Source organism: Talpa europaea, assembly GCF_964194135.1.
Source record: "Talpa europaea genome assembly, chromosome: 3".
Taxonomy (NCBI): domain Eukaryota; kingdom Metazoa; phylum Chordata; class Mammalia; order Eulipotyphla; family Talpidae; genus Talpa; species Talpa europaea.
Window position 1 is genome coordinate 53,740,532 of NC_140069.1, and position 12,313 is coordinate 53,752,844.

The following is a 12,313-nucleotide window of genomic DNA, read 5'->3' on the forward strand; positions in this document are numbered from 1 at the left end:
GGATAAATCCAAATCACTTTCCAAAATGGCAGTACCAGTTTACATTCCCACCAACAGTGTAATGGGGTTTCTCTTTCTCCAAATCTTCTCCAGTACTTGTTTTTAATATACACCATTTTTTAATGGAGTCTTTTTAATATGTACCATTCTTGTGTTGGGAAGGGGGAAAAACAAAGAGGGAAGGAAGCACAATGGACCATGGTGGCGTACTATGGGTAATTTGGAGGCAGGTGCACTCTGGTGATGATACCTTTTGGGGGTATCCTATCTGAATATTACCTGAATTTAAAAAATTAAAATTAAGCATTTAAAATATTTTATAAATAGCTACTCAATCTCAATATTTTATAAATAGCTACTCAAAATCACAATGATATCTCATTGTGATTTTCACATGCATCTCCTTCATCGAAAGCCATAATGAACATTTTTCCATGTATCTATTGGCCTTCTATATATCCTCTATGGTGAATTGTCTATTCAAATCTGTTTCCTATTTATTAATTAGGTTATTTGCTTTCCTATTTCTAAATTCTACAAATTTTTTATGTGTCTTGGATACTAACCCCTTGTCTGTTGTGTAATATGTGAATATTTTCTCCCATTCAGTAAAATATCTTTTAAATCTACTTATATTTTCTTTTAATGTGTAAAATCTTTTTTAATTTGAAGTAGTCTGTTTATTTTTGCTTTTGTTTTCCTCGCCATTGGATTGAATCTCTAAAATACTTATTATTGTTATCATGGAATATATTGCCAATGTTTTCTTCTATATATTTTATTGTTGCAGGTCTTATATCTAAATCTTCAATCCATTTGGAATTTATTTTCATGTATGAAGTTATAGAGTGCTCCATCTTCATTATGTTTATGTGTGACCTTCCAGTTTTCCCAACATAGATTGTTAAGGAGATTCCCTATCCCTATTGTATAGTCATGGCTACTTTCCCATACATTAAGTATTGCTATGTATGTGGATTTACTTGTGGGCTTTGATTCTGTTCCATTGATCTGTATGTCTATTTTTATGTCATTACCATATTGTTTTAGTTATTATTGCTTTATAATGTTGTTTAAGGTCAGGTAATGTGATGACTCTATTTTCCTTTTCTCTCAGTATTAATCTTCTTATGTGAACCCTTTTATGGCACCATACAAATTTCAGAATTTTTTTGTTTAATTTTTAAAGAATATGGTTAGTGTTTTTTTTTTTGTTTGTTTGTTTGTTTGTTTTATAGAGGCATGCTTTATTTATTTGTTTGCTGGTTTGTTTGTTTGTTTTGTTTATACATGCACTGGGTACAGTCAGAAGTGCGGGAGGGTGAGAGAATTCACCAGAGCCAGAGCGGGGAGCAGAGCAGGCAGAAGGACTGAAGTACACTGCTGAGGGGAGCAGCGGGCGGCAGGAGAGGTCTGCGCGCCATACGGGACCCTCCTCCGGTGGCCGGGGAGCAGCCGGGGATCGAACCGGCCACGGGCAGCTTTACAACCCAGCGTTCAACCGCTGCGCCACCGGGGAGGCCCTATGGTTAGTGTTTTGATGAGGATTGCATTAAATTTATATATTGTTTTCGATAGAACAGTCTTTTGATTATATTGAATTTTCTCTTCCCGTGAATAAGGAATATCTTTCCATCTTCTTTGGTCACTATCTAACTCTTTTAATAATATTTGTAGTTTTCAGTGTATAGGCCCTTTAATCAATTCAGCTAGGCAAATTTCTATGTATTTGATTCTTTTTAAAACTATTATTTATGGAATTATTTTCTTAATTTCTTTTTCCTCTTGTTTGTTGTTTATATATAAAAAATGCAATGGTTTTTTATATATTGATTTTATAACTTGCCACTTTGCTATATTCACTAATTTTTTAATAGCTTTTTGGTAGAGTCTTTAGAGTTTTTGATATAAAATATCATTTGTGAATAATGATAGTTTCACTTCCTCTTTTCGGACTTGGACTCCTTTTATTTCCTGTTGTTGTCTCTTTTTTATAAATATTAAAAGAAATTGATGATTATATCTTTTTCTTCCTTTCTATTGACCTGGTGGGTACTGTTTACAGATCTTCCTATTAGTGTCTTTGGCTTTATGGGGTTACCTCCTGGCTAGCACTATACGTATGGTACTCCACCATTTCATCTGTTACTGAAGGGCTCCAGTTCGTTGTCACTTCCCCCCAGTTTTCAAGTAGAGCAATGCATGTGGTTCTGTGCATCCTTAACACTCTCTGAGATAGCACCATGTCGGCTTTTATGCCAAGAGTTAGCCATGTTCTTCATACACCCCTTCTCTTTAGGGATCTTCCACCACATAGCCCTACAGTAAGTTTTCCTCTCCCCAGAAGAAAGAATATGTTGATTCTCAATTATCAAGAGTTTGGGGAATATTTTTAGGAGTAAAGACAAAGACATTGTGGATTAAAGACAAAGAATAATGAAGGAAAGCACTGAAGAATATAGTTCTAAGACACACTATTAGGAAAACAACATTTTCCAATTATGTGACTCCCAAATTAAGTAAATAAAAAGTGAAACAGCAATTTCTAAAGTTCCTTGCTCAACGACAATATTTGTTCTTAAGTTCAGTTTCACTATTAGACACTATCAATATACTTGTAGCAAATTAGCTGTGTAGTTTCTGAAATTTTAATCAAACAAAAAATTTATTATTTAGAAAATAATTTAAGGCACTGTTTCAGATATTAATAACTTGATACAAATATTTGTTGTAAAACCTTTCACTCATAATTTTATTTTTCATGAATTATTGTGCTTTTATAACTGTTGCTCACCATCAACTTAGGAGTTTGTTGCAATAAGCCAGACTCGTAGTCTTGCATGATCACAGGAAAAATGGGAAGAAAGAAATTACTTTGACAAAGTATAAATTGATGGGGAGAGTGCTGGCATTTAAACTTCTAAATGAACATTGTGTGATAGGTCATTAACCAAATCTTTTAGCTACTTATTTAACTAAAGGTATAACATAAAGGCAAACTTGAGATATTGTTAGAAAACACATGTTCTGTGTTGATTCACTCTTTTAAATGTTATGCTCTTCTTTTTAAGCAAAGGAGAATGTCTTTTAAATTTTAACTATTTATTTATTTATATTCTTCTCCATTATTTGCTATAGTTGACACTGAATAAACTTCAAGATATAACATAGGACTTTTGGAAAAAAATGCAAGCAGTGCTGCAATAGTTCATGTGTAGAACTTGGGTTTAATACATTGGAGACCTTGTAAGCTCTAAATTGTATAAAGTCTGAGGTATCGCCATATAGTCTCTTAAAGAGTAAAGAGGATATTTGAGGAAACTCACATTGTGTGAATGGGGGTAAAAGAGTGTATGAATCATGTAGTATTTTTGTATTTGCCTTTGTTTATTACCCACCATTGCTTCAGGACCTGTTCTTACTAAGATTAGAAACTTGATTTTCTTCAATAAACATTAAGTATCATATGCCCTCGGTGAGCAGTGGGTATTTCATTTTCAAAGTCACAGAGCATGAGAGAGACAAATAGCAGTCCTTGCACCATGCCATGTGTCAGCAAGCCTTTCTGGATCATTATGGTGATGTCTTTCTTTCCTAAATGATTTCAACAAATATGCTGATGAAGACAGATTTCTGTTATCTGTCTTTGATGGGCCATAAGTTAAACTAGCACTATATTTTTTTCCTGAAAATATGCATAGTTTGACATGGTGTTTAATAGTTTTAAGCTTATTGGTGCCAAAATGAACACAGCTGTAAGAAATGATGACCCTCTCATCTTTGTAACAATATAATGGCTTCCTAATGTGTTTCCCTAACTCTGAGTATTAAGTTAATATTTCCTTGAATTTCTTTTTTTTTCCTCACAAAAGTCTTACCCATATTTTTAAATAAATTTATTTTTATATTCCCCATACAATTGCAATCCCTATTTTGACCCCAATCCCTCCCCTCCCCACCCCCCACCCCCCATTGAGTGTCTCTGGTTCATAGTTTTTTGTTGATTTTGATTTTGACTTTCTTATAGTTATTCATTTTCCTGGTCCTTTATTTACGTTTTCTAGATTCCTGCTATGAGTGAGACCATCCGGTATTTTTCTTTTTCTTTCTGGCTTATTTCGCTGAGCATGGTCCCTTCCAGCGCCATCCATGTTGCTGCAAATTGCATGTGTTTATCTTTTTTGAATGCTGAGTAATATTCCATGGTATATATGTACCACATCTTCTTGATCCAGTCATCTATTTTTGGGCATTTGGGTTGTTTCCAAAGCTTAGCTATTGTAAACAGTGCTGCTATAAACATAGGGGTGCAGGTGCTCTTTGGAATTGCTGTTTCTGTGTCCTTTGGGTAAATACCTAGGAGTGGATCAGCTATAAATTCTCTCCACGATAAGCCCTTCTAAAAAGGTGGGGAAATTAAATGTGTGGAGAGAAAGCAGTGTGTTTTCCTTGAATTTCTATGCTCCATCCTTTCCCTCTGCAGAAACCCATGAAGAATACAGCTTTTGACCAAATGACAGAGCATAGAAGATGCAATTAGTTGCATTAAATTAGACTATGACAAAATACCTTTCAAAATATTTATAACATTGCAATGTTCAAGCAATATTAAACAAAATAGAGTAAAGGTAGGCCAACAAAGAGTGCTCATATTTTGAAAGGAAATTTTGTGAGCTAGATCACTTGCCAATCTTGAAGGGTCTTGGTAGCATTTGGGTTCTGGCAGTGTCTAACTAGGAACCCTACTCTACAATTGCATGAACAATCTCTTCTTGTTTAATCTTTAGGTATATAATTAATGGTTATGGAATTTTCCTGATATATTTTCATATTTCTTGAGAAACAAGTCTCCATTGCTAAAGTTTGCATCCAAGAAAATAGCTAGGGAAAGAGTAAAGAACAAGATACAAATTTCTATGAAACATTTGTCTATGTCTAACTATGTATGCTTAAATAGCATGCATTTTAGAAATTAGCATAATGATAAATTATCTTCTAAAAATGGAAAACAAAATATTGAAACCTATTTCATCTATTTCATCTATCACACCTCAGAGTTCTTTGTTTTGCCTTTTTCCCCCAGAATGTCTGATATTTATTTTTTAAGTTATTTTTGAAGTGCAGTTTTGCTGGGATTATAATTCGAAAAAGACAAAACTTGTTTTTTAATTCATAGCATTTCATTGAACATGCTTCATATATTTCTATAAAGTTGTGTTGTAAAATTTAACAAATATTCCTATTTGTTATTTGTAGAAAAATCTTCATCAAAGAATATATCAAAATATACTTAAGGAAGTAATATTTAGGTTTGAATTGTTCTCAATAGCATTAAGGATTTTTCGAGATTAATTTTCCCTCTTTTATTTATGTAATTCCAGGCAAATTGACATCTGATAACAAAGAAATTGACTTTGGCAACTAGGCTATCTGACAGCTAACACCCAGAGTGCAGAAAGAGACTTCATACACAAATTGTTTTCTGAATGTGTCTGTCATTTCAGGCAGCCATTTGGGCCTTAAGAGACACAATTTCGCCAAAAATGTTGCGAATTAGAAAATTGAAAGAAGATGTGCGATTCATCCAATCCATTTCTAGATTGAATAATATTTCCCATGTGTTAAAATAGAATGATTTGATTTCTTTTTCTTCTAGGAGACCTGGTGAGCCTCCATTGATAAAAGGTTGGCTTCCTTACCTTGGGAATTCCCTGGATTTAAAAAGAGATCCCATAGGTTTCTTGAAGTCTGTTCAAATGCAACATGGTGACACGTTTACTCTTTTCCTTGAGGGTAAGCAGTGCTTATATAAATACCTTACATATGTCATCATTTCTCATTTGTTCTTTAATGTTGTCATAATTTTTTCTATGCAAAATATGGAATGTTCATTATTGTTCTATTTAGAAAGGTAATGCAGAAGAAACCATGTTTTTTAGTATGGTGATCCACATTCAAAAACAGATCACAGGGGGCCTTCCTGGTGGTGCAGGGGTTAAAGACACAGCATTATCAAGCTTTTGCCAGCCACTGCAACAGGAGTTAGATCCTGGGCCAGGGAGCTAACCCACATGGCACAGCAGATCTCTCCTGTCTTGCCCACTGCTCCCCTCAGTAGTGTATTTCAGTACATCTTCTGCCTGTTCTGCTGCCCACTCTGTCTCTGTGAATACTCTCACCTCCCACACTTCTGTCCTACATCCCAATTTTTGTATGCATAAAAATAAATAAACTTTGGGGCCTCCCTGGTGGCACAAGGGGTTAAGCACCGCACTGTGAAGCAATCCGCAGCCTCTGCAGCACAAATTTGATCCCTGGCCAGCTAGGGAGCAACCCCCATGGTGAGGCAGACCTCTCATGTCTCACCCACTGCTTCCCTCAGCAGTGTATTTCAGTCTGTCTGCCTGTTCTATTCCCTGCTCTGTCTCTGGTGAATCCTCTTACCCCCCACATCTCTGGCCTGTACCCCACCTCTTGTATGCTTAAATAAATAAATCTTTAAAAAAATAAATAAATCTTAATAAAACACAAATTATGGAACTCTTTGGAGGGATACCTAGGGAACCCCACTCATCTGCTATCACCTTGGTTTGATTTGACTTGGCTTTAAAATGGTTAAGAAAATAAAGAGAAAAAGCTAGATTGTATTAATGAACTTTATTTACAGAAAATTAGCTTATAGGGACTTGATCAGATAGTACAAGAGGATCCTAATCTTCCTCTCTTTCCCTGATGATGGTTTCTCCTATTATTAGATGCTTATATCAGTGTAGTACATTTATTACAACTGATGAACCAATGTTGATACATTATTAAAAAGCTATGGTTTGCATTAGGTTTTGACAAAGGCATAATGTCAAGTTTGGGTTTTGACAAATGCATGTTGTCATGTGTCGAACACTGCTGTGTCATAATAGTGATTGTACTGCCCTAAAAATCATTTGTGCTCCACATATTCATTCCTTTTCCCTTTCATTCGAACCCTTGTAACAATTCATTTAGAATGTATTTTTAATTTTGAAATGTTATGCTTCTTGCATCAATAAAATGTTTATGAAACAAGAGAACACAACATAGCAGGTTTACTATGTACCCCAACATCATAAGGCTGAGAAGAGAAGCTAAAACATGGCTTGCTCACATTCCTGTAAGGCCCATGCTGTCTAGCTGAATCAGCTGTCTGTTGCTCAATAACAAACCTTCCCCACATGTTATACCTTAAAGCAACAACTGGTCTTGTCTGGGTCACTTTTGTGACTTATATCATCTGAATGCCTCACTGGATGATGGTCCAAGATGGTGTCACTGTCCTTGTCCTCATAGTCTTTCATCTCAAGAAGACTGCCTTATAGGCAGCTAGCATTCCAACAGAGCAAGAGGAAAACCTGCAAGATCTCTTGAGGCCTACCTACCCAAGTTACAAAACCTCATTTCCACTACTTTCTATTAACCAGAGCAAGTCACAGCCCAGTTTAAGTTCAAGGGTAGAGATATAGACTCCTCCTGTTCCTGGGTATAGCAGCAGAGTCACACTGCAAAGGAGCACATGTAGAGAGATACAAAAAATGTATTATGGTCTTTGCACAGAAGCTTCTACACCAGCTTATCACCTGGGCTAGTTATTCCCTTTTTTGTCTGTCCTAGAAGGCCAGTCATCACAGAGTAGATTATCCACTTTGTAGAAATCCATTTGTCATGGATTTCTGGTTGGGTACGCCAGTGAGAGAGCAGGAAAGGACCATGTTCCAGTTCCAGTTCCCCATCTCTCACTGGTAACACAGTTCACTTTTCTTCCTAAGAAAATTCAATTCTTACCTTAATTTTTCTAATTTCAAAGAATGATCAAGGCAACCCATTTAGCTATCCCAGATTATACTTACTCTTGCTTTCTTTGGACTCGTGTTTAATTATTTATTCTTTTCATATACACATATCCATATATTTTTTTTTTTGGTCTCTTTTGAGTCCTTATCCTTGTTTTATAACCAAGATTATGTTTTTATTTTCTCCTCCTAGTTACTTTTTCTTTTTTTTAAAATATAGAAGTACTGGGGTATAGACTAGAGGTACAGGGGGTGAGAGGATTCACCACAGACAGAATGGGAAGCAGAACTGGCAGATCCACTGAAATACACTGCTGAGGGGAGCAGTAGGGGAGGTAGGAGAAGTCTGCTGTGCCATCGCCATCCCCTGGGTGGCAATGGAACTCAGGCCATAGTGTAATAGTGCTGAGATTTAACCCCTAGGCCACCAGGGAAGCCCCTCATTACTTTTCATTACATTTTTTTGTTTTTTCTCTTTTGCATACAGATATTTCAAGAGAGTAAACATGTGTTGCCTCTACTTACTTATTTCCTAGAGACCTCACTATCATAAGTCTTCTGGTTTGCTGAGCTCATAAATGGGCTCACACCATCCTCCTAGACTTTGCTATTGGGTTGAGAAGACTTATATCTCATTCCTTCTTTTTTTTTTTTTAAATTTTTTTTTTTTTTATAGAGGCATGTTTTATTTATTTATTTGTTTGTTTGTTTGTTTTTGTTTATACATGCACTGGGTACAGTCAGAAGTGCGGGAGGGTGAGAGAATTCACCAGAGCCAGAACGGAGAGCAGAGCAGGCAGAAGGACCGAAGTACACTGCTGAGGGGAGCAGCGGGCGGCAGGAGAGGTCTGCGCGCCATGTGGGACCCTCCTCCGGAGGCCGGGGAGCAGCCGGGGATCGAACCGGCACCGCAGAGGCCGCGTGCAGCTTCTCAACCCAGCGCTCAACCGCTGCGCCACCAGGGAGGCCCTATCTCATTCCTTCTTAAAGTTGCTATTTAATCTCTTGACACTGCACCTCCTGATTCTTTCACCTACTGAGATTTCCTTACTAGGTGATCTTTACACATGCCCCCTCTTTTGCGTAATTCCTTTTATCTTTGTCTAACTAGCCTAGAACTTTATATTCTATTACTAAAGAGTCAGTAATGCCTTTTTTTAATAAATTTTATTTTTATATTCTCCATACAATTGCAACCCCCTTATTTTGACCCCAATTCCTCCCCTCCCCACCCCCCATAGAGTGTCTCTGGTTCGTAGTTGTTTGTTGATTTTGATTTTTTTCTTTCTTATAGTTATTCTTTTTCCTGGTCCCTTATTTAAGTTTTCTTGATTCCTGCTATGAGTGAAACTATCTGGTATTTTTCTTTTTCTTTCTGGCTTATTTCGCTGAGCATGGTCCCTTCCAGCACTATCCATGTTGCTGCAAATTGCATGTGTTTATCTTTTTTGAATGCTGAATAATATTCCATGGTGTATATGTACCACATCTTCTTGATCCAGTCATCTATTTTTGGGCATTTGGGTTGTTTCCAAAGCTTAGCTATTGTAAACAGTGCTGCTATAAACATAGGGGTGCAGGTGCTCTTTGGAATTGCTGTTTCTGTGTCCTTTGGGTAAATACCGGGAGTGGAATTGCTGGATCATATGGAAGCTCTATCTTTAGTAGGTCAAGAAATCTCCACACAGCTCTCCATAGTGGTTGGACCAGTTTGCACTCCCACCAACAGTGCAGGAGAGTTCCTTTTTCTCCACAACCTCGCCAACATTTGTTGTTGCTAGTTTTTTTTAATATGTGCCATTCTCACTGGTGTAAGATGATATCTCATGGTAGTTTTGATTTGCATTTCCCTGATGACAAATGATGTTGAACATTTTTTCATATGCCTGTTGGCCATTTGCATTTCCTCTTCAGAGAAGTTTCTTGTTAGCTCTTCTGCCCATTTTTTGACAGGATTATTTTATTTGTTGTTGTTGAGTCTCATCAGCTCTTTGCAGATTTTTGTGATCAGTAATGCCTTCTTACTGTAATTACTTTGCCAGGTTTCAGAAACAACCTTTTGTACATATAATGACTTCATTTCAGTGCTACCATTTTAATGTAATTGGGAGAAAAAAAAAATCCAAATGGATGAAATTGTCAGCACGGTTGAGTTCTCACATGAACAGGCAGTATTCAGTTCATCACAGCACACTCCTTTGTCTGGAAGCTGGTGAACCTCTCCTAACAATAATTGTATGCACTCTGATTTCAGAAAATTGAAATGGAAAAATTCCATACATCTTAGAACTCGAAGAACTGTAGTATACAACATAGTTCTCATAAGGTTCCTGAGATCAGGTCTCCTTTCTCTCTAGATTCTTCTCTTGCTACTATTTGTCTTGTGCTTAACTACCATTTAAAGCACCGACTTGTTTGAAATTTCCTCCTCAAACAGTAAGCCCTTGGTGCCTCAGTGGTTACTCTTGTTATTCTTTCTGCCACAATGCTGTTCTTCACCTGAGTCACACTTGTATTTTTGAGTCCATGGTGATATACCACTTCTTCCCAAAACCCTTCGCTGGCCATCTCCCTTCTGTGTTGTTTTTGGTTTTTTGTTTTTTTTTTCAGACTTCAATTACTCCCATGTCAGCTCTGTCATAGCATTTAACAGATTGTGAATTCATTGCAGATTCGCTTATCTATTTCCCCTCATTATTCTTTAACTCTCTATTGCCAATATTTAGTCTAGAACTCAACAATGATTGGCTCATAAATATTTGATGAGGAAACTCCCAATGCCTTAGAGCTGATGAAATATTTACTGTAATACAAATAGAAGTCATAGCTGCTACTTTTATTCTCACTGAACTTTCGACTTCATAATAAAGAACTATGTTCTTTACTTTTAAAAATTCACTTTTCCTTCAGAAAATTAAGCTTTGTATTCTAGTGAGTAGATACCATAAGTTATTCAAATTTTCAGTTTTCATTTTTAATATATTATGCAAAAAAACACAAGATGATTAAGCAGAAACTTGTGGCAGATATGAGTAATTTTATTCATTTAAAAAACAACTTCTGCTGACACTTAAAGTCTTAATCTTAGATACTGGGAAGCTTGAATTTCTAATGGCTAAATAATTTAGCCACAGTTATGTTTTTGAACTCAAAAGTAGACATACACAGTTGAATGTGTACTACTACTTCCTTTTCAGTCACTAGAATTTGAATAAATTCCTGTCCAGAAATTCTGTTAATAGATATGATTCTGTTGATCTGTGTGCAAAATGGTTCATTTGGAAAATGTGAAATGAGGAACACTCTTCTACCCTGTCCCATAATGTAATTTCAGTGAGCATACCTTCTTGCATGATGAGCAAATGATTGTCACCCCAAAAAGTCTCAAGGGACATGGATGTCATCTTAATAAAGGAATTAAAAGGTACATCTTTTCATGAGAAACCATGTAAATTCGTGACCTGTCGCAGAAAATAGTTCTCTAATTGGTTTTGTGTGGTGGTGCAGTGGAATCATTTCCCCTAGATGTCACTCCAGCGAAGCACCACTGTACATCATTGTCAACAGCTAGTCAAGTTTCCCTAATACAAGGGGAGTGTGTGATATGGCCATCCTCATAAGATGGAACTCTTCCAACTAATATTTTCAGCTTGAAATTTAAAAAAAAATTCTATTGAAAATCCATCTTAACATGAGAATTGAAAGCTTATAATTATCAGTGATGATCTTTAAAATTCAAATTTATTTCATTTGTTAACTGAGCATTTCTGTTCCAATGACTCAAATGGTGGTTCTTGAATTCCTATGGATGTTTTATTGTAGCAGCAAATATCTGAAATGAAAGCATCAAAAATCAGTTTTTAATGATCCTGTTGTCAAAATTTTAATATAGAAGATAGCAGAGTAAATGGCTTTTTTTTTTAACATTTACTGACATACTTTGCACATATCTACACTTTCTTAAAGAAGTAATTGCAGAGAAAGTATAAAGGCTGTTAAGCTAGTAAAGGATCATGTGCGGATTATTCAAGAATGCTAGAGTGAATCTCTTAAGGGAAAGGAATGAAATTATTAGCAAAGGGGACATTAAAAAGTTTATAACCCCATTTCAAATTGACTGCTCAAATGATAATTTTGTATAATATTTTTGCATTAGTGAGCCCCATTTTTGACATTTATACCTTAGGCAAATACAAACTCTGATATTCTTTAAATCAATATTTCATATCAAGTGCTGACAGCATTCTTTTCTTTTTTGAAAATATGGCAAAGAATTGTTTCTATCTTGTGATCTTTGTGACACTTGATATTCATTTACATAAAATCACACTGGGACAAAAGTTAATTTTGCTCCAAGAATACATGATCTCCAGAATAACTTTTCATATTTCCTTTGTTAAGAAATTTAAATTCGTTTTATGAATGTATATGTGTTTTCCTAACTGTCTGATTAAAGATTACAAAGAAACTCTGGTTTTGCATCTCACATT

General features: G+C 35.9%; 1 protein-coding gene across 1 annotated transcript in view; it reads left to right on the forward strand.

Annotated features, from left to right (window-relative positions):
• CYP7B1 (cytochrome P450 family 7 subfamily B member 1) overlaps positions 1-12,313 on the forward strand; it is a gene marked incomplete at both ends in the record, with an annotated part of 190,465 nt that overhangs the window by 148,565 nt on the left and 29,587 nt on the right. The window contains one exon of the mRNA XM_084230555.1: positions 5,657-5,793. Within this exon, the coding sequence (XP_084086681.1) occupies positions 5,657-5,793 (137 nt within the window). The remainder of the gene's footprint in view (positions 1-5,656; positions 5,794-12,313) is intronic.